The sequence below is a fragment of the Enoplosus armatus genome, chromosome 14, assembly GCF_043641665.1.
Source record: "Enoplosus armatus isolate fEnoArm2 chromosome 14, fEnoArm2.hap1, whole genome shotgun sequence".
NCBI lineage: Eukaryota > Metazoa > Chordata > Actinopteri > Centrarchiformes > Enoplosidae > Enoplosus > Enoplosus armatus.
In genome coordinates, this window is record NC_092193.1 from 17,516,794 (window position 1) to 17,539,817 (window position 23,024).

General features: G+C 41.8%; 1 protein-coding gene across 1 annotated transcript; it reads right to left on the reverse strand.

The window, feature by feature from the left end:
* Positions 1 to 869: 869 nt before the first annotated feature.
* Positions 870 to 17,448, reverse strand: LOC139296125 (SH3-containing GRB2-like protein 3-interacting protein 1). Its single transcript, XM_070918433.1, has 23 exons — positions 17,439 to 17,448; positions 12,170 to 12,233; positions 11,549 to 11,594; positions 10,718 to 10,774; positions 10,331 to 10,388; positions 8,992 to 9,167; positions 8,795 to 8,806; positions 8,215 to 8,226; positions 7,737 to 7,761; positions 7,209 to 7,272; positions 6,990 to 7,060; positions 6,801 to 6,875; positions 6,619 to 6,687; positions 5,767 to 6,525; positions 3,792 to 3,913; positions 3,483 to 3,633; positions 2,839 to 2,950; positions 2,394 to 2,549; positions 2,171 to 2,303; positions 1,865 to 2,067; positions 1,573 to 1,637; positions 1,027 to 1,191; positions 870 to 892 (listed from the first exon to the last, which is right to left on the reverse strand). The coding sequence occupies exons 1-23, from the start codon at positions 17,446 to 17,448 to the stop codon at positions 870 to 872; spliced, it is 2,628 nt and encodes an 875-aa protein (XP_070774534.1).
* Positions 17,449 to 23,024: the final 5,576 nt, after the last annotated feature.

Here is a 23,024-nt window from a genome sequence, read left to right on the forward strand (position 1 = left end):
TAAAATAAATTAAAGTAGTCTTTGCATGATGATCATTTTTTCTACAAAATATAATTTATGTGCTCACAAACAAAGTTTTACTGTGCTCCAAATGCCCCATCGTGCGAGGTGGATTGAAGCACAAATATAATTCCATATAAAAAGCACCTTCAGATTAAGAGTGCTGATGTCAGTCCAGCGCTGCGGGTCATTTTGAACTGTGAACTGACCAGTCACCTTCAATCACAAGACTGACAGAATGGGCTGTGACATTTCAAAGGCTGTCCACACAGAAACTGAAATTCTGCTTAGACAACGATAAAGATCGGTCACACATGGTGGGGGGAAAAAAATCTGATTTGAGGTGGCAGTGTAAATCAGATACTACCATGTAACCTATAACTTATAGGGATAAACCTGCAAAGCAATCCTATACTACACACTATTTTTTTGTTTTTACATTTTCCATTCTTTTCCATCTTGTTTAAGATTGTTTTAATATTATATAATTTATTCACATTATCTTTTACAGTGCATTTGCAATGACAACCAGTTAGACAAAAGAAACAGCAATGAATAAGGCTGGATCACTGTATGAATCCACAAGTATGTTAACAAGAACAAATATTTTACTCCATGTAAGCCCATAACTGTTCCAAGTGCACAAAACTAATGATTTGTATTTACTTGCATAAACTCAGCAGCAGTCAGTCTACTGAATATGATGAAGTCAAATATCATCTGTGTACGTGTGTATTCTGTTAAATCTCAACCATCAACTCTAATGGTTGCTAAAGATAAAGTTTCAAATGGACTAAACATAGGATGGATCCATAGTCTTCACAGTCAAAAGCCATTGATTCTTTTGGTTCCATTCACAAACAGGTCCCCTAATTATCCGCCAAATATTTCCCTGTGAAGCAAAACGAAACATGTCAGAGAGCGGAGACGTTCAGCTTGGAGTGTCTGTGAGCATTTAGACGACTAAACCAAAGAGCAATTTGTTTCAAAGTGAAGCTCACACACATGTCTGACACTCAAACTGACCTGCAGCAAATCTCTTCTTGATCAGCGATAGCCGGTAGCCAGTCCCAACCAGCTGGATGTCGCATCCCGACAGAGTGCTCCCCTCACTGGTGAACTGGACTGTCAGCTGTGAGGGTCTACAGGGACCTTCTGTCATCTGGAACCGGCCCAGAAGAGCCCCTACTCCTGGAGGACACAGATACACTATTGATAGTAGTCTTGATTTGTTTTTGTTGTTATAGTAAACTTACGTTGTGCAGTGAAATGATGCATTTACATTTAAAAGAATAAAAAGTATAAATGAATCCACCCATTAATTACTAAAATCGTTAATGGAGGATGTTAACTGAAGAATGACGACAACCAAGAGTCATTAATGCTGCAAGATGCTGTTTTAAAGGGACTGACACGTGTTCAGGAAACACGTGTGAAAAAAAGACTGTCAGTACCAAAAAAAGTTGTACACTATAACTTAGATTTCAGTTGTAAAGTCCAGTGACATGATGAGACTGACTGTCTGTTTAGCAAGAAGATCACGTAAGAACATGACAAAAACTGAACACATACCTCCATTTTCAGATCTATGAGAGAGGCTAGGGATTTTCCACTGTATCGTCTGCTGCTCTGGATTCCTTCATGAGAAAATAATTCCACATTACAGAGGACATGTTGCTGTCTGATATGCATTAAGCCACAGGAAATAAAGTCCATGTCCACACTAATACAGTAAAGCTTGCTTGCATGCTCATATCTCTATTATTGGGCATGTATTGGTAAACCCCATAATTTTGGTGTTAGGTTGGCCTTAGCCACTCTACACGAGCCCCTAGAGCCGGTCCTGAATACAAGGAAGCCTTACCAGATGGCGGGGGGGATCATGGCCTGGAGTTTGGCCATGCCTCCATCCACAGGAACCAGGAAGTGGATGTTGTGTAGTGGCATGGGGGCGGCCATGGCCTCTGTGTTGTATTTGTAGTCTATTCTGAGGTCCGTGTTGGTGGCATCGCCTCGCCAACTCACTGCCAGGTTCAGAGGAGTGGACTGGATCCCCGCTGCTGACACCTGAGACACACCATAAGACAACAACAACGAGCTATATGGATGGATAGATTCTATAGTTAGATCGACACGTCCTAGATACACAGACAAATAGATCACTTGATACCTGATATTTGATCATGTCCACGTTGTAGTATGTCGCCTGAGGCTTCTGTTCAGCCACTTTTTTCAGATGGCTCATCAAGTTTGGCATATTCACCCAGAACTCCCTGGTGTCGACACTGTCTGTTGTGGAATCACTGAGGGATGAGAGGTGCGTATTTGATTCAGACGATCTCAACATCAAGTTACTCCATGAACTGTGTGTTTTCCTGTAATATTATTCTTACCAGCACAGCAGCTGTGGATTGGGAAGGACCTGCTCCAGTCGGCTGCAGTTGCTGATGCTGAAGGTGAGGATGGGTTGAGTTGGGTGGCTAGAAAAATGCCTGGTTATTCCCGCAGGGAAGGACAGCACCATCTCCCCTGTGATCTTCACAGCACATCTGAGACAGAGGGAGGCAAGAGGTAGATCTCAGAGATCACGCTGAACAAGAACAAACACTCCCACAATCCCTTTAGTATAAAAACTGAAGTCGATTTGTAGCTGCCAGGAATGCGCTCACTTCATTAGTCTATAAAAAGAGACAAGTTCTTCATCATGCTACTCGTAACAAAATTAAAAACTCACTGTTCCATCATTTCTGAATTTCATCAGTGTATCAAGCTATAATGCATAATGATCATTGCATCTGTAATGGTCACATTGCAAAAAACAGGGAAATGCGGGCCTACTTGCTGGGGTCTGCGCCTTTGAAGTAGGCGTTGATGGTTTCTGTGAAGGCAGCTGCCACTGGCAGAGTGTCCTGGGGTCCCATGGTGAGTGGACTGGGTCCTCTGGAGCATCCTGTTGAAAACATACACAAAATCTACACTTAAACTACATCTATTCTCTTGTGTCATTCCCATTATATGCTCAAATGGTCAGCTATGGGTTATATGCAGAGGAAAGCGGAGCGTAAACAAACAAAAGCAAACAGACAAAATCAAAACTCAATAATGCATCTACAAACCACATTCTATGTGAGTGAGCAGGACATGAGCTGGGATGGGCAGCAATATTCTGGCTCAGTGAACATGAGCGTGGACACGACTGCAGTGAAAGGAGGGCAGGTGCTTTCAGTCCATGCACTAGTGGGACTACAGTAGCGTTCTGGCCCGACTCACCTTCAAAAGCTAAATAAAACCTGCCGTGGTCAAACCATACCAGAGGCTGTGAGGCCTCTGAGTGAGCAGAGACATGAGGAGAAGAGAATCATGGAGAGGGACAAGACTGTGAGGCGAGGGCAACGATGATGAGTGACAGACAACATGGACACAGACTGAGATGTGAGGCTAAAGACAAATAAGACGACCAAGAGGACTTGCTGGTAGTGTACCTGCAGTGGACATGTTAAGGTCTCTTCCTAAGGTTGGAGTGGATGCTGCACTCTGCAAGGTGATGGAGGAGATGGAGGAAGAGCTCTCTGCCCGGGCCAGGGGGGCGAAAGGTGGGGGGCTGCCTGAAATCGGCGGACTGAAGGGCCGAGACTGGAGACAGTACACACTTTGATTACAGTGAAAAAACAGCACAATAGTGAAAATGACAAAAGGAGGACTAATGATTAGTCTTTTAGTAAGGAACACACAGAGTGAACAATCAGTTTAATCAGTCATAAAAGGAGAGGAAGGCAAACAGAGACATGTACCAGGTCTGTGATTGGTTTCCCTGGGGGCAGCTTTGGCCGCGAGGACGGTCGAGGAGGAGGAGGCGGAGGGACTGGACTGCCTCGAGACTGAGGCGTGGCGGGACGGGCTGGAGACGAGGGGCCTGCGGCACATACCAGTGTCTGTGGTTAGCACTGCCTTCAGATCACAGCGAGAGAGATTTTCATTCAGCAAAATCGCGACTAATGTCACTTTCACAGAGCGAGTACTGTATGCCGACACCCTCGCGGGAACGTACTTTAGACTGCAGTAACTTGTGACCTAAATTCAATTTGTATTCACTTCTATCAGCTCAGCAAAGCTCTGTTCGTAACTTTGTGATATTTTACCATATTTCACTTGTACAATGATTCGCCTCTTACTTGGAACTCTTTTCAGGAACAAAAAGAAATGAGAGCAGCCGTCTGTCTGGTTCTGGGATGCCATAAAAGCGCTGCTAAGAGTGCTTTAGAGTTGTTGTGGGTCTGATTCATCCGAAACATGCCCACTTGATAATTTCACTCACACACTTGACCCTGTAACATAGGTGGTCACTGAATGCTGCTGCCTGAATGTGACTTAATGAAGGTCTGATATGCGATGTCTGCTATCTACAATCACCAATTGCAGGTTAGTACATCTTTTTTTTTTATATGACTGGAGCGTCTTTGTCAGTGCTCACCTTGGAATATGCAAGAGAAACAGCAACATCAAGTCCTGTGTATTATAAAAGGAGACGTTAAATTAGGAATTAAAGTTTGCATCTGTCCCTATATATAAATGACTGGAGGGACATTAAGGAATGTATGCAATCTTACAGGATTACACCAAGGAAATCAGAAGCTGTTATTTTATAATCATACCACTAGATGTCAGTAAGAAACCTATCTACATGTTCATACATAGCCATTCCACTTTTTCTCTATAAAAACAGAATTGGTTGGGTAAGTTTGGATTTTCTGATTGTAGACTGTAGTGTAGTAGTACCATTTCCGAGGAAAACAGTAGATTTATACGGCAGTCATGTACAAGGCATCTGCCAGTTTGTGGCTAAAATGAACACACGAGTCATTCCTAAAATTTAATTTAAAATAAATTTGCAACTTTTGTTCATCAGCATCATAATAAGTGTTTTTGTAGGTATGTGATTTTTATATGACATTATGAATAAAGCTTTGATCCATGTTTACAACATAGCTTGAACGACATTACGTTGCAAAATCATGTATATTTCATTTAAGGGCAGCATTATCGTAATTGAACTAAAAGAAGTACCTTAATTAGGATGTGTGGCTTATTAGCGTGTGTAATAATGAAAGTTTTCCTTTAAATAGATAAAAAGATACTATCGTTTTGTAATGTGATAAATTACTTATAGTATCATTAACCAGCAACTCTTACTTCAAAACAGGTGTTGCAATTTTTACTGATGATGAAATGATAAAGGAAATGAAGGTATTCAAATGATCACATTCTTACAAGTTACAATAATAGTTAGAATTTGTATCACATTATCAGATGAGTAAGTATTACGTCACTTATGAAATCATTGAACCTGATGACTGTATTGATAAAGTGTTGTTATACTATTCAGAATCAAGTCAAAGTAGTACGCTATATTATATTATATTGTGTTATGTTATCATTTTGCCACTGTGTCAGCTGCTACAAGCTTGTAAAGCTGCTTTGAAGAAATGTTAAACATGATAAATGAGTCAGCTAGTCAAAATAACACTTCTTTCCTAAATCCTTAAATCCTTAAGAACACTCTGTAGCTGGTTCAGATTAACACCTAACAAAGTGTAAACAAAGATGCATTTCAAGCATCTCCGTGTGATTCTTTGGTGGCACTGATGGCAGCGTCAGTCTTTCAAACAAACCAAGTTAAAGGACAGGAAGTTTAAATACGCTGCTCCACTCATACTTTGTGTGGAGGCAGCAGAATGTAAACATCTAGAAAGAGACCAGAGTACTCACTGCTGCCTGAGTAGGGCCCCGGGGAAGACATAATAGACCTATAGGTGGTTGGAGGGAGAGGAGGCGGCGTGCCCCTGAAGCTCGGCGTCAGCTCTCTTGGTGAACCCACAAAGTCTGGGATGTCATCTCTCAGGTATGCTCCCTCTGGAGTCCTCTTTCCCCCCATACTCCCCAGGACCAAGGGAGACGTGACTCCTGCCCGAGGAGACCTCCGCTCTGCTGGCAGAGGGGGCACGGGGCTGATGGGGGCAGGGGACGAACAGTACTCTGCAAACTGAAGCACCTCCTCGTCGATCGCCTCCTCGTCGAGACATAGAGGAGGCGAATTAGAGGGGGAGAAGTTGGGAGGCAGGGGGGGGGCTGGTTCATCCGGAGGAGGGGGTCCGAGCACGATAGAGGGGGGTGAGTCTGGTGGCGTGAAAGGAGGAGGAGACTCAGGAGAAAACGGAGGAGGCGAGGGCGGGGGCTCGTTTGGCGGCGGTCCTGGAGAGAGGCAGGGGGTGGAGGGGGTGGACGAGGGCGTGTCTGGGGGAGGAGAGTCCGGTGGCGGAGGGGGGGCAGGTTCATCAGGCGGCGGGGGTCTGTCGTCAGTGAAAGTAACCCATCTGGGAGACACTGTGTCCTCACTGGCGCGGGGGCTGTCCATGCAGAACACGTCGTCCAGGTCAGGACCAGGGGAGCCTCGGTAGGAGGCGGGGGACAGGACGTTCAGGTAGATGGGGGCAGAGCTGCGAGCCGCCCTTCCATTGGGTAGATCAGCTGCAAAGAATTTGAGGTAGCATTTAGATGGAAGCTCTCGTGGGATGTAACTGTGTGATTGACAAACAATTCTGTTTGTAAAGCTGCATTTACCTGCAGGGTCCGAAGGATAGCCGTAATGACTTCTTGATGGAATGTTTTTTGGAGGAAGAGGAGGAGGAGCTGCAACAAGGATGACAGTTCGGGACAGTTCAGCACTACAGATTACAACATTTCTAATATGTACTAATGTTACTCCTACAACAAAGATAAAGGGTTCATCCACGCCAGCTCACCTCCTGTTGGGAAACTTCTGCTCAGCGGTGATTCTAAGCGTGGTCTCGAGTCTCCCCATACCTCAGTAGGGATCACTGTGATATGATAATGACAAAGAAACAATGAACAATGTCACCTCTGTAAACTGCATCTGCTACATGGCTTGCTTAGTATCAATTCATGTAATGTCCTATCGATAGGGGACAGACCATCGTATCTGGCATATTTTGTCTCTGAAGGCAGCCCAAAGAAGGCAGGAACGTTCTGCGACAGCCGGTCACTGCAAGAAGAGACGTACAACAATCAGAAACAATTAACACTTTTTAAAATCCCTGCTCCGCCGAGATTCAAGGCACATCTGTAGCAGTACCGTGAACATACAGACTGAGTGAGAGTCAGTGGTGAATATTGCTAAACGAATGACAGACCTTGGCGTCTCAGGGGCGGGACTTGGTGTGGGGGTGGAACGTCTGGGTCTAGCAATCTCTTCACCTATGAGAAACACAATAAAAACTCAGCTGCTGCTCTATTTGACTTGTGTTTGAACAAATTCCTATCACAAAAACGCTTGTTTTTAGCTTTTCTAGTGGCATGGCTCAATGTCGGTCCACCGCTTTGTGCAGACTGAAATATCTCAACAACTACTGGATGGATTGCCATAAAATATGGTACAGACATTCGTGGTCCCCTCAGGATGAATTCCAGTCACTTTGGTGATCCCTTAAATTTTCATCAAGAGAAAATTCAGTTTGTCCAATACAATGCTAAGCTAATGACATTCCCATCAGCCTCAGCTGTCCTTTGTGTTTAGTGCTATTTAGCAAATGTTAGCATGCTAACACGCTAAACTAAGATGGTGAACATGGTAAATATTAAATCTGCTAAGCATCAGCATGTTAGCGTAGATGTTGTAAGCATGTGATGATGAAAAGCTATTTCCAAATAGGTGTACTTACAGGACAAATTCCTTTTTATCTGCCCCTGTAAAAGATAGAATCCAAACAAAAGACAAATTGAGGATACAGACAATATATTGCGAAAATGTACACCACAAACAAACATCTATCTTAAATCATTTATTGTTCTATTCAATACGTTTTTCTCTTAAAACAAGTAACAAAGCAGTAAGAACTTCATAAAATGTGTAGATGTTTTAAGTCATAACTTTAACTTGAATATAATTTCTCAAATCAGATCACTTCAGTCATATTAAGAAAATATATTTATTTAAACAAGTTGGAGATGCATAAACTTTTGACATTTGACACTTGTTTTGAGAAAATTAAGATTTTGATTGAATTGATTGAGATGGATTATTCTTATTTCGCTGTGTATCCTTTTACTTTTACGTTCTGGGTCAGGTAGCAGAGATTTGAAAACTGTGTTTCAGGCTGTCAACTTTGAAACAGCCAGCAGATGGCGTAGGAAACTCACCGGGCTGCGTCTCTGAGACCAGCAAAAAGGAAGAGAGAACAGACCTGGGTCAGAGAGTGAGTGACAAATCAGTCAAATGGACACCAACTAAAAAACTGCACACACCGCACCTCTTTACTTGCACTGCAAAGCCTTAATAATGCAACACGAGCCATAACACCCTCGAGGTTATGAGGACGATACCTGCATCACCTGCTGCCAACACACGCGCCGAATGTAGCAGGTCACTCAGCATGTAAGCTCCACTGAGACCAAATCAATAGGTTTGGAGCTCTCTGTGTGTGTCATGTTTACTGTGCATTATGTAATACAGACACTTTGCCAGACAGGTTCAAGTAAAGATGTAGCTAAACAGAAAAAAAAGTCAACAAAAAGAAGGGAGGTCTTTTAAGGCCTAGAGAGGACACCAACACTGAGGGGGAGACAGAACGTGCATGCAGAAATAAGGGTGAAGCCGTAAAGGCAATTCATAAGTGAACTGTAACAGGAGGGAAAACTTTAGCAAGCACTTCCAAGTGAATTCATGCCATGCAATCCCTGTGGGTGGTGATACAGATGTGAAAATGAATGACAGGCTTACCGGACTTCTCTTCTGCAAGATGACCGCAGATAGGTGAGAAGAAAACAAACAGAGAGAGGGTCAGAGAGCGTCAGAGAGAATTCAACAGCTGACAGAAAATATAAACAGCAGTGTGTGTGTGTGTGTGTGTGTGTGTGTGTGATTTGTGCCCTTCATTACTGTGTAGAAGAACAAGAGTGCTGATCAGCGGCGCTCACCAGAGATGGAGAGAGTGCCAGGCCTCCCACTGAGGCTTTTAGCTCGTCCATAGATGGAGGGACACACTTGGCACTGTCCGACACCAGCGGCTTGATCTTAATTTTGAACTTCTTCTTGCTGTCCTCGTCGTCCTCGGAGTCGCTGGAGGAGAAAAACTGCTTTCCTTTGCAAGCTGGTGAACATGTGTCAAGGACAAAGTAGAATAAGTGCAATACATGATGTGGAAGATGGGGAGGCTGAGTCAATCTTCTGCCGCATTTAAAGATAGCATGTCCTTTTAAAATAAGTACATTTACTCAAGTACTGTACATAAGTACAATTTTGTGGTACTTTAATTGAGTATTTCCATTTCCTGCTACTTCATACTGCTACTACTACAACAACTCAGAGGCAAATATTGTACTACATTTATTTGTCAACTTCAGTTACTAGTTACTTTACAGATTCAGATTAATAATACAAAATAGCATCAACAAATAAATGATAATGATGCAATATTATAGATTAAGAAAGAACTTTATTGATTCCCTGGAGGAAATTCACAAGCTACGCAGCAGATAAAGAATATAAAGTAGTTGAAAGTAGCCCCACCTTTGCCAGCTGCAACACTGAAGTGATGTTCACATTAAGGCATCAATAATTATAGTCCAAAAAGTATAACTCTGAAATGGGCCATTCTGCACACTGAGTATTTTTGCTTTTGGTACTTTAAGTATATTTTGATGCTAATACTTTTGTACTTTCACTTAATTTAGAATTGGAATGCAGGCCTTTTACTTGTAACACGGTATTTCTACACTGTAGTATCGCTACTTTTACGTAAGTACAAGGTCTGAGTACTTCTTCCACCTCTGACTGCAGCAGAGGAGAGAGATGTCCGCTCTGTGTCTCTTCCTGCTGTGTCCCAGTTAACAGTATTACACCTGCTGTAACTGACACTCCTGCTCTGTCTCAGCTAAATCGTGGCGCTCGGGGGAAGTCTCCATAGTACCAGTTCTCTGTGAAGCCATTTCAAACACATAGCTGCTGACACCAGCGGGAGAAGACATTTAAAATACCAGTGAACTGGGGGGCCAGTTGCTAATGAGAATGGCGGCTCAGTGACAACTGGAAAGCCAATCTGAATGTAATGTGGCTCTGTCCGGCTGCCCTCCTGCCCCTTTCTTTTGCACGTGTACATGTGATGTCACAAGAGAGGCAGGGAGTATTGATTTGGCCTATTTAATACTGAGAAGCACTCATCCAATGAGTCACTCAGCCAAACAGGTCAATAGTTTTGCAGGAGAAGAGTCCCAAGACTGCTGCTGCTACTGCTTCGACTCTTTCCTAAAAGGATATCATCGCCCTCGTCACCGGGCCGGAGGCTGAAGCCCTCCTCGTCCACGTCAGGGGAGGCCTGGAAAAGAGAGAGGAGAAGAGTGACAGTCATTTCCAGTCCATCACACTCTTCCCTGTGAACAGCCCTGCATATAAATGTGGATTAGATTTCACAGATGTCTTGCCTGAGACGGTCAGCTTGGCTGAAGCTCCTGCTGACTCACAGAATATGCAGCTATCACTCTATTCGTTTACTCAGTCATTTTCGACCTAGCGTTGCATGACGCTGATTGCCACAGCACAGTACAAGTATTTCATGCCAAAGCTGCAAAGTGGCCGCTTGCTCAGAAACATCAGAAAGAAGGAGTACGTAAATAAAGTAAGCAAAAGTGGGCTGCGCATACTTACATATCTGTCCCAGTCAATCTCCCCATAGAAACCATTCGGTGCTCCATTGGCCTTTTTCTAGCAACAGAATGGAGAAAAGACAGAATAATGTCATCATAAAGCCTACGACAAGTAAAGTCAGAGTTAAAATGTCAGTGCAGATCATACATCTTCTTAAAGTCTGGTTTCTTACAAGTTGGGTTTTAATTTTGTAATTTTGGTCATTATTCTAATCAGTAGAAATAACTTTGCACACACCAAGTGAATAGTGGGGAAAAAATGCTAACAATAAGTAAGACAGGGAAAAATATATGAGCAGTCAGATGAAAAGACAGTTTGAATAAAAAGCTTATGTTATCTTATTTGGAAGACAAAATAAAGGCAAATGGTAAAATTAGTAAACATCGAACCATCAACCCAAACATCCATTACAATTTACAGACTGACTAGTTTAACCTATAGTTAGTTACATTATCCCATAGTTACATTTCACTGTGATTGTACTTTACATGATTACATGTGACAAATAAACTTGATTGATAGTTGCCCACATAGTTATCCTGTACAATGAAGGACTATTGCCGACATTTCATTTCACTTTTGTTTTTACCTCCAAATAAAGTGGTTTAGATGAACTGTTGGCTTGTTTACAACCTGTCTGACTATCTGACTGTCTGACTGTCTGACTTCTCATCTTTCTCGCCCCGTCAGACTTTGTTGGAGTGACGTCGCCATATTTCCAGATTTCATCACTGAAGTGAGTACAAACTTATCATAACGAAGTAGAAAAATAATGGACCCAAGTTTTCAATGATTATTTTCATTTTCAATGAAAATCTAAAATGTACATACATTTCCTTTCTTTCCGCTTCCAGTTCCTTCTTTGTCAGGTGAACTCCTGTTTGAAGTAACAAGGAAGACAAAAAAAATTATATCATAAGACGCACTGCAATTTTTATCATTCCATCATGGGTCTCCAAACTAGCTGAGTATCATTTGAGATTATTCAATACTAGTGCCAGTAAAATCTCTCGAGTTTTTATACTGATTCTAAATATAAATATAAACAAAGAGATATAAACAATATTTTTCAACAACACCATTTTCTTTCATTTTACAAAAGAAGTCAAAGTTTTCAAATGTTAAACGTCATCAAAACACAAACAGCAGTACAAGAACTTAGTCTAAATAAAACAGTCTAAAATTAGCAAAATTATGATTGAAATCAGGAACTATCTCATCAGAGAACGAGCAAAAAAAAAAAGATGACATATCCGACCAAACATTCAATGCCAGTTGACAGTTTTTGATATTCGATGCCAGAGACACAATTTCCATCAGAACCATAAGAGTATTTAGGTTTTTCATTCACATTCTCAAACTGATGAATTTTCAAGCTGTGTTCAGAGTCGGGTGGTTGGTAAACTCGGCATGTTAATGTTGTGTTACGAGTGTGAGTCTGAGCAAACTCACGTTGCGTCTGTATCCTTGTCTCTCTTTCGTAAGCCCAGGGCTTTCCTTGTTCTGTTTTTCAGTCCTGGTGCAGAGAGAGGGAGAGCAACATCATGAGGAATTAATTGAAAGTTTTAAAAGCCTAATATAAAGTTAACTGTCTTGTCATTAAATGCACTTAAAAGCAAATAACACAGAAGAGTAACCGGCTGATGTACAGCAACTCGAGGATGAACCTGTTCTTGAGGATACACAGGAAATACAGTAATCCCAATAAATTGATATAAATGAATGTATCGATTCGGGACACAAACATCCTGCCATCGGTAGAAAGCCTCCACATAAAATGAAGCAGTGCAGACGCAATCCCCTTAAGTGTCCCCCTCCCTGACTACATAAAATGGGAAGAAAACACGAGCAAAGGTTGATCAATGTGTCCACTTCATTAGCGAGATTTGCGGGAGACTGGAGAGAGATCTACTACAGCAGCCCGTCAGCCAAACTGGATGCCAAGACCCCTGCAGCACTGACGGTTGGCACCATGCAGCGTTCGATTCAGGACGCCCGGGAAAACCAACAAAAAGACACAATTCAATGGGTGCAAAGCCTAAAGGTTTCTGCATAAGTAAGTATTGCTAGTTTAATGCTTCATCTGGGTCTTTATTTCTGGTTTGCGGTGTCACTGACTGACAGTGTGTAAGATGGATCAACAAAACACTGACATTTTTAAAAGTTTGGTTACAGCTTCTCATCTATCAGGATTTGATTGATCTCTGTTTCATCTAATAGTAAATTCTTCTGGGTTTTTGTCAGACAAAATATGTAGTATGAAGGTTTGCTGTTGGGCTGCAGGAACTTGGGATGGATTGGACTAAACGATTATCAGTTGTTTGAAAAAATAAAAAATGCCAAATGTATGTCAACAAGCATCTACAGCCATGCTAGCGGCTCTGTCAATGTTAACATACTGATGTTTAGCAGGTTCGCCATATACAGAGCTGCAGTAAAACCAGAACTTCCAGGCCCTGTTCCAGAAGTAACAAAACCTCATTCAAAATCTCATTGACATTTGTAATTTGTAACTAAACATCCAGCCTTGGACCAGAGCCTTTCTCAACAGTATGTCTTGAGCTTTGCTATGTTTAGATGAGGAGAGACGTTTTTTCAAAACTATCTAATTTCATTGTTTATTCAATATCTATATTTTTTAGTGGCCTTTATGTTAAGTTACAATGACGTTAAAGGACCACCAAAAATCGGCTCTGCACATGCAATAACAACAGAGTCAAGGACCAGCCAAAGCCCAACAAACTGAGTTGTTGTTAGTGAACTTAATGAAGCTTAATGAGTTAACTGACACTGACAACCCTCCTGCTTCCCTCAGGTCAAAGGTATGAAAGCAATTTGATGTTATTTGACATGTACCTGTTTGATATCTCTGATAAAAGAGGCACAGTTTGCTAGATTTGTAAAACACATTGCAAGAAAATTACCCACAGCTAAAGAAATCATTGCATTTATCCCATTTTCCTCTTTTTTTATGTATTGGCTGTGCTGTGGAACGTGTTTTTCCCAAAATAGACAACTGACAGGTTTGCATAACAGCATTTTAGAAGACAAGAGAGCACAGTTGATTCTCACATCCATACAAGAGCGAAAGGGACACATGTGATGGACAGTTGGCTGGATGAACATTTTGTGCGATTCAGAGGCAGCTCAGCTTGTGTTCTCCTTTGTTCATCATCTCTTTCTGTAATTTGTGGGCTGTGTTTTAAACAGGAACAAACTGTATGCCCTAATCTGACGTTTTGAATTGTTGATGCAAGATTCTTTTTTTTTTTTTCAATATAGAGTCTGTACTGATTGTCGTGTTTTGAAATTGTTGTGAAAGTCTGTTGAGAGGAGAAGAAAAAGTCAGACTGACTTTGAAATCAAAATAAATATTGAGTCGTTGATTTGGTGAATCATCACACCCACGCTGAAACCCTGATAATAAGACCAATGAATACTAAAACTGTGACGGCACTGCACTTGGGAGGAAGCTCTCCTGGGTACTGAAGGACATGTCAGGGCCTGTGATGTATTGGTGGCTAGCCGGGCTGCTCAATAGGACAGATTATTCCTGCATCATGGCTCTTCACCAGTGGAGACAGCTCTGAACAGCCAGCCTCCTGTCCACTCCTAACCTGCATGTGTCTCGTGTGGTAAGGAGTAGAAATAGAGAATCAATCCTGATCAGATCATAGTCACAATCAGATTTGGTGACATTGTACATCCGTTGCTTTTCTAACCCATTTACAAAGTTTGCCCGAGGAGAGCCCTGCAACCCTGATTAAACAGAGGGATCGCTGTAATTAATGATATTAGCTGTAAACATAGTTAAGTCTGGGTCTTCTTCCTCATGCTAATTCACAGAAACAAGATGCTTGGACACGTTTCACCCTGCTGACTACAAATGGCATATACTTTACATTACTGCTGGCCATCTTTCAGAACAACGTTTCAAATGCTTTCAGCTGCTTTCAGACAAAAAATGTTGGTAAAACAGTAGTTTATACCGATTTCCAAATTTCTAGGCAGCCATTTATCCCCATCCATTTCTCTGTGGTATACAATTCCTCTTGGCACTCTGAAATGTTTCTGTGAATCTTTAACGTCAGAGATGTGATATCTGGTCACGAAACAGCAACTTTTTAAATCCAAATAACTTTGGAAAGAAAGGTACGCCTGCACACTGACTCCACACCACAAGTTGGTTTCCCAATAGCCTTGCACTTACCTGTATAATGTATAATGTATAATGTATACATGTATAATTGCACTACAAAACTGTAATCCTCTTCTTGCCATAAACTTTCTTATTTTGAGAAAAAAATCTTAACTCAAGGTCCACTTACTAGATATCTTTCAGCCGCATCTTGTGGCCGTTATTAGCAGCTGAAAGCTCCAGGAGAGATCTAGTAAATGATGTAAGAGTTCTTCCAGAGCTTTCAGCCACATCTGGTGGCCTTCATCAGTGGATGGAGTTTACTACTGAGTAAACTGAATCTGCAGATGAAGAATACCAGATACGACTGAAAGCTCCAGAAGAAATGTTGTAAGAGGATTTTCAGATTTCTCCAATTTTTTATGTTGTAAAACTATTATTTCTAAGATCAAGAACGAAGCGTCAACTTCAACTTTCTGACTGTTTGTCCTCTGGGTCACTCTTTTCAGCAGCTGACTGTCAAATCTCTGATGAAGGAGTTTCCAATAAATATCTGAACAAGCCAGCGAGAAGACCTCTCGAAACAGTCCCTACTGTCGCTGCCTCCCACTATTTTTGTAAATGTCTAAAACGGACAAACTGTCAGTTATCAATAGGTGTGAAGAATCTACTCTTGCCATTCTTCACACACCTACCTCTTCCACAGCAACTCTGCCTGCTTAACAACCCCATGCCTCAGTTGCCAGTGATACAGAGGTGGTTTGAAACAAAGAGGAAAGAAAGGAGCAACATAACCAAGGTTTGGGATCAACTATTTCTGAACAATGTCCAGGACAGATTCGCTCAGCGCTGTATACTTTGCATGCACTCCAGTCCCCACACTTCAACTCCACGTTTAAATGTACACCAAGAAATGTGAGAACCTGTGTGCTACCTGTACATACAGTATTTTATTTTCTGTTGTTTTTACCTTTATTCTATTTTCAATTTGATAGTTTAAAACTGTAGAAGAGCTTTTGACATTGTGTTAGCTCCCTAACAACAAACCCTCCTCTTTGGCGGCTGGCAAACAAACAAATGGCACATTACCACCACCTACTGATTAATACTGAAAATATTATTACATTTATACTGCAATTCCACCCTTTTTTATGATGTCTAACTTCTAAGCCCACCTTCTAATTGGCTTTAAATGTGGTCAGATGATGCATTGTACATCCTTTCGTCTTTTTAAGTGTTCCCTGCAAATAATCGCTGATCTCAAGAAGGTTTCAAGTTTAGGCAAGTAGATTTTCGTACAGTTCTGGCATTAACTGCGACAAGAAGCTGCCTAAAAAGACGCAAATCAATGTAACACCTTGTCCGTGCTGTGGTAAATGGTCAGCATTAGTGTAAAGTATGTATGATTTGTAGTTATGGGGCTGAAACATTCAAAACCACTGGTATGGACCTTGGAGTCAATGTCAAGCCACAGTTGATAAATCTGACTCACTTGCAGTTCAAAAAGGGGTCATTTGGAAACATTTTATCAAAGACTAAGATGCTCATTTCACACTGAGAGATAGAGATGATCTAAGATATTATCCATGTTGCTGAGATATTACATTTAGCTATTGTGTTATAGAGATGATAAACCCACATGCTGCATCAACAAGAAGGTTGTTATTGCAGAACATGTACTGCAGCCATGTCTGAGTCCAAATAACATGTACTGAATGACACTGACAACACCTGGCAGCCTATACTGCGTAATTAGCAATGTACGTGCAGCTAAAAGACGCTATGATAAGCATGTGACATCTGTGTTGTTGTGTAGCTCATGAACTGAATATCATGGCAGGCTGACTGCAGGCCTTTTGCTAATAATAGCCACCTTCCATTACCACGTTGGCATTAATGGATGGTAAAGGCCCAGCATCTGTCATGCAGGGTTACATCTATGATTCAGCTCCTCCATCATCGTTTATGATGTACTTTACCTCATTCCACCACTGTTAACTTTGGTACAGCATCCTTTACTTACGCTTAATGCAACACAGCCACCAAATAATGTCCGGTTTAAGCACCACTTGTCCTATTGGCATGATATGATGTTAGGCGCTGACAGCAACAGCAGCAAAGACAATGAATGAGTGCAGCTTCCTGGACTGATCTCTCCTCAAGTATGCCTTCATATGACATAGACAGTGTATAACTGAAGACAGAACTATAATCTGTACGTGCAAACACAGACACGTGTACACACACACACACAAACCTACCTCAAACAGGACATTAGCAAGTACTGTGTCCATCAGCTCTTCCTTGGCAAACCCACACCTCACACACCTTCTCTTTCATCTCACATACATCTCAATCTGTCACAAACAACGTCACACACACACACACACACACACAACGGTCACATTGACACACCGGCCACGCATATAGCTCAGTTCAGCTCAAAGGTCCTTACAGTACGACAGATCACATCACTGGATTCACTAGCTTTAATGGCCCAGCAGGACACAAGAGGGCAGGAGGAGGACGCAGGGGAGAAAACATGGAAAATAAAGGAGGAGAAGGAGTGCACAGACCATTTACCTTGCATCATGACTGCAGATTTTCATCCTACGTTGCCCTCCAGTGCGCAGGCAGACAGATATGGAGAAATCCAGCCGGTCAGAGGATGCCTGGGCAGGGCATGGCTAATTCTGCACAGCTCCCCAGCGAAGCACGATGTTGGTTCCCTCCACCCCCAAGGGCCCAACTCCCAGACACCCGCACAGGGAGGTGGTGGGGTGGGGGGAGAGCTGAGAGAGGCAGCGGCAGCAGCGGTGGAGGACACAGCGAGAGGAGACACCCGAGGAATATGCAGCAAATCGGGGGATGGGGGGGGAGGGGGGTCCTCTCTCTGTGTGCACGTTAGGCCCCGGACGCCCGAGCAGCACCGACACACGCCATCTCTGAGCGGGGGGATGCTGAGGAAAGGCAAAGGAGAAAAAAAGCAGAGCGGTACAGAGAGAGAGCGAGGCAGAGAGAGGCAGAGAAAGGCTGGGAGAGAGAGGGGAGGAGGGAGGGAGTGGGAGGCTCGCTGATGTCACATCTGCACTAAACCAATCCCTGCAACCATGGTCACATGGCTGCTGTCCCCTGATGCCTTAGCACCTCTCAGCTCGCCTCGAGCAGACACATTACAGCCAACTGCATACATATTATACAAGGTCTCACATAATCTAATGCACTATTTGGCAACATATTTCCTTAAATTTAAATCAGAGTGCGTCTAAATGTTTTTTTTTTTTAAAAAAACACACAAAATTGTAGAATCAAATTGTTAGTGGACATTTTTTTTAAGATCATTGAAATGTGATTCAATTTCTATTCATATTTTTAGGGCACTTGAGCTTTACAGGACAGTGAGGAGCAAAGATAAAACACACGAATATGAAGTGGGACAAATACATCATTCACCCACAGACATACAGGATAAAAATAAGAGGTCAGGCACAAATAAAAATCCAATAAGGGAAAGAGTCTCCTGAAGTCCTTTGTTGAAGTTGTGAATAGACCGGGGAGAAAAATCTAATAGAAGCGGAAAGAGGATTCCATCATTTTTGGTCAGTTACTGAACCATATGATTTTGTCCTAAAATGAGCGACAGATAAAAGCCCTGATAAAAAGACATCAAGTTTCTTGGGGAAAGGAGTTCAGCTATATATACTGTATGCTGGGACGAGACCATGCAGTGATTTTTATACAAATATTCTACAACTAAAAGTGGACCAGTGACGGGAGGAAATAATAATGGTAATACTGTTAATAATAATGGTAATACTGATCTTGTTAGATCAGGTCTGGCTGCAGTGGACCATTGCGGAGGCTGAACAGAGAAACCTGAGTGATACCAAAATATATAGTCAGCATGGATATGGATAACTTACTCTGGGTCAAAAAAAATCAAGTCAGGGTTAACACATTTCAGTGCAAAATCAAACCATTATTTTGTAAATGGTTCACCCTAATCCCTAAGGGTAAGTTTTAAAGGTAACCTCTGTGGAGTATTTGACCACTAGTAGTGCTATGTTACTGTGTTACTGTGCTGCTAGTGTTTTTCTGAGTGGGTCCACGTTTAGTTTGTTCTTGTGCATGCACACAAGCATGCAGGCGATGCTATACACATTCCTGCCAATGGATTCACACAATTCCACAGTCAGTCCAAGAAATACAGCAATACGCCACCAAAGGCAGGGAAAAAGAAGACTGTTCGCTAATAAACACAGATAAAAGCAATGCTGGATTGAAAATGATAAAGTTAAGTAATAGCCAAGGTTGAGTTTGGTGGAATTCAATAACTTCTGATTCATTCATTCACCTGGAGAAAGTCCCGAGCCACCCAATATTTGATGTCCTCAAGGCAGTAACTGAAACCTGAACTAATTACGTTATTGGACTGTAAATGTTCTCAACCAGCTTCTTACTACGAGTGATGACGTTTCTATTTTCAATTTTGGTTATATCACATAAGAGATTTCTGTATTGTCTTACTGGTTTGAAGTGGGCGGGGCTCAGCTGGAAAAAGGTGATGTCATGTAGTCCCATGGACCAATCGCAATTCAGAAAGTATTAACTCAAAATGTGATGACAGTTGTGGGGCTGTTGCTTATGTTGCCAGGCCACTGTCAATCAAATCTGATCAAACGACACCCACACCGCCCTGAAGAAGCAGGTTAGCTGGGTGCTAAACCCTGAATAAATAATAACTAGGGGTGTTATTTAACTCTGACTGTTTATTGACTTATTATTTGTGCATGAATATTTGATGTAAGGGAGAAATACTTGAGATTTGAAACCACGTTTTCAGGGGCTTTAAAGGGAGATTAAATTAAATGTCAACAACATACTAATGGAAAGAGACACTGAATTTTTCAATAATATGGCCAAATAGGGCAAATAAATGGAGGAGAGGATTGGACAGACAGTTGAGCCTTAGGGTAGCCTGCAGGATATGCAGGATGAGGATGAGCAAGAATTCCCTGTGGAACTGTGAAGTTTTGTATTGGATAAATGTGAAACCAGTCCAAAGCAGAACCAGAGAGACACTTTAGCTGACGGATCGGTATAATGTGGTCTGCACTGTCAAAGGCTACAGACTTAAGAACAAGAGGATGCCAGGAGAAGACCATTTGTCCAATTTTGGGAGGATGGATTTTGTTCTGTGGAAAAAAAACAGGAGACAGATAGGATTAGTTGTTTTTTTCAAGATGCAGTCGGACAAAACTACTTTCCCCAGCACTCTGGAAACAAAAGAGGGATATATCGACAGCGCGCAACTGCAAGTTGCAAGTCTGTTCCTATTGTTAAAAATGTGTCACACTGGAGGACAACAGTGTGTCTACCACCGCACAGTACACACTGTCAGCTATAATCATAACACATGTTCACTGGGAGGAGGTGCCTCACATTTTAGCCCGGAAGACAGAGAGAGTGGCAAAGGACAAACCATTCCTAATACGATTATGCAAGTGTTACATTTGGTAGAAAAACTGAGATGCTTTGATAAAAGCAACGGTACGATTATTCAGCTGCTTTAATGGCTGCGTTTTGGACTATTAGAGCAGAGTGAGTCACCCTCACTGACAGGGAAAGGACAGATGGAGGAAGGCAGTTAGAGGATAGTGTTGTGGTGTGTGTGTGTGTGTGTGTGTGTGTGTGTGTGTGTGTGTGTGTGGAGGTCATGTAATTTTAAAAGGTGAACATACAAAAAAAAACCCTGATGAATTTGACCTTACACATGATGTGTCCCTCTTTCTAGTCTCCCATGTGAAGAGACTATTGTATGTCAGTGAGGAGGGTGAAATGTCAGAGAGTGTAATCGGATGCAGACACACAAACCCTGTGGACTACTTTATACTGTTTGTTTAATGTACAGTAAGTGTACGTTTCAGTGCCCTTGAGACAACCAAGTTAAATATGTTCCAAACCCGGGAATTAAGAATATTTAGAAAACAGAAGCTGACACCTTTAATCTAGTGTCATCACTTCTCTGGTTTACTATTCCCACCACTGAGGTTTATTTGTAGCTGTTGTTAGCTTGGGCATCCTGGAGTAACTGTTAATGAGCTTACCTAACCTCGTGCAAACGACCACAGGCTGCTCCTGTGTGCTTTCTTTAACCAGCTCCTTACATAAGATGCCATCCAGGGGTCAGAGATCACAACAACTTGGATTAGCAAAGGAGAGCTGGACAGAGCAAAGCACATGGACGAAGAGCTGTTAGCTGAGGGATACTGACAAATTACTGGTACTGCACGTCAGATACACAGGGGAAAATGAAAACTGCAAACGCATCACCAATAAAGCCGCAAAAAGCACTTTAAGTAAAGTCTAAGCACTAACTTGGGACTACAGACAACTTGCTGCTTGATAAGGCTATATTCTACTGTTCTACATATAAAACAAACTGTGTTATATTCATATAGATTACATTCAGAACAATAATAAAAGCTATGCATGACATGATGGCCTTCACTGCAGGAAACAGAGATAGGATCGCTATGCACTATAAATCCTTTCACTCTGTGTGGCTCAATACTGCCACCTACTGAAGGAAGTTAGTGAGAGCTTCCATGAGCTCTATTTTTCTAGCAATCAAAAACACACTTATCCTCATCATCATGATCATCTTATTAGGCAGAAACTGGATTTTATAGCTCGTGCTTCACCCAGAAACAAACTCCACACTAGCAGAGATCATATTGATAACGTGGAGAGTAGGTTGTAGGTGAATTTATTCACTAATTTCTTTAAAATGTCAACACAATTGTAGCAATATCAGGAAAAATCTATTCAATGTGTGGGTGCCTTTTTTTCTTGCTATTGTTTTTGCATTTTTGCTGACTCCCTTAATAAAATATCAGGATGGGCACACACTACCTTGTGGTTTAATGCCATTCTGGCAGACATCCGTGTCATGACATCTCATTGGGTTCAGCGCAGCGTGCTGGTCACAACTGGTTACAACTCCTGAGAACATTTTGCAACCTGCAGAAGATCAACAATAATGTCTGCCTTTTTGCAAGACTGTTTGTGTCCTTGTTGTCCACGTGTGATCACTGCTGTCGGTCCTGTGGGCGTAAAAGCAACACGACTCGTCATGAGTGACAGCCTCACTGGAGGTCATGTTGGTGCTGTCGGCCATGGTGAGCTGATGTAACCTCCGCCACCGCTCCGTCTCCTGCCCCGAGCTTTTTTTCACCAGAGGACAGAGGGCTCGTTCAGCCTTGACAGATGATAGTTAATTACTCACCAACTCGAAATCCACTTGCATGTAACAAAGGCAAGAGGCACCTTTTGATGACATTTTGATTGAGGGGAATATAAAAGTCAAAAGAAATTACTAAACTAAAGTAATATATGAATATTAACTTTTGAAGACCTTTTATGAATCTCTCTCTAAAGGGTTATGTATGGGAAGGTGCTTTGCTGTTTGAGTCATCAATTACTCCTAAGACCACACACATTACTCATATCAGTGTTATTATTTTAATTATCACTTCTTTATGTCTACTTATTACTACAACCACTTGGTTTATCCAGTAGGATATTTCCATGTACTTCGTTGCTTTACTCTGTGCTCTAACACTCATCAAATCAGATATCAGACAAATATATAAACAAGCTGTTCTTAATTATTCTCTGTTGACAAGTTAGAACTCAATAGGTTGTTCAAGACCTAAAAGACATCAATATTGCTCCTGTGAATTTCATATGTTGTTTAATGTATACTGAGAGATATTTTGTGTGTCTGCTTTGCAGCCTTTGGAAGTGTGAGATTTAAAGCCACAGGATTGTCAGCAAAGCATTTTGTCTGCTTTTCTACAGCCAAAGCCTTGACTGAACTTTTGGTGTACCCCTCCACCCCCTCCAGCAGGAGGATCAGCTGAAGGAAGTCTGATATGTCAAAGTGCTTCCCAAACAGCAAGGGTCCGCTGATATCAGCAGCTGCTTTGTGAATACATTGTGCAGGTAACAAAAGAGTCTGTTGAAAAGAGAAACACAAGCAGAAATCAAATCAATACTTTTCCTTTAACTGTTTCAATTCAACATACGACAGAGACGTAGGTGACTGAATTTCAGATGGTAAAACTGAAAATCAAGTCACATGAAATATTATCAGAATAAGTGTGA

What these genes read in the sequence shown, in the direction of transcription:
- LOC139296125 (XM_070918433.1), bottom strand. An exon ending in AAAATATGCCAGATACGATG is followed by an intron (nt 6,876 to 6,989) that starts GTCTGTCCCCTA and finishes ATCATATCACAG; the next exon opens with TGATCCCTACTGAGGTATGG. An exon ending in GGGGCCCTACTCAGGCAGCA is followed by an intron (nt 3,914 to 5,766) that starts GTGAGTACTCTG and finishes TATGTGCCGCAG; the next exon opens with GCCCCTCGTCTCCAGCCCGT.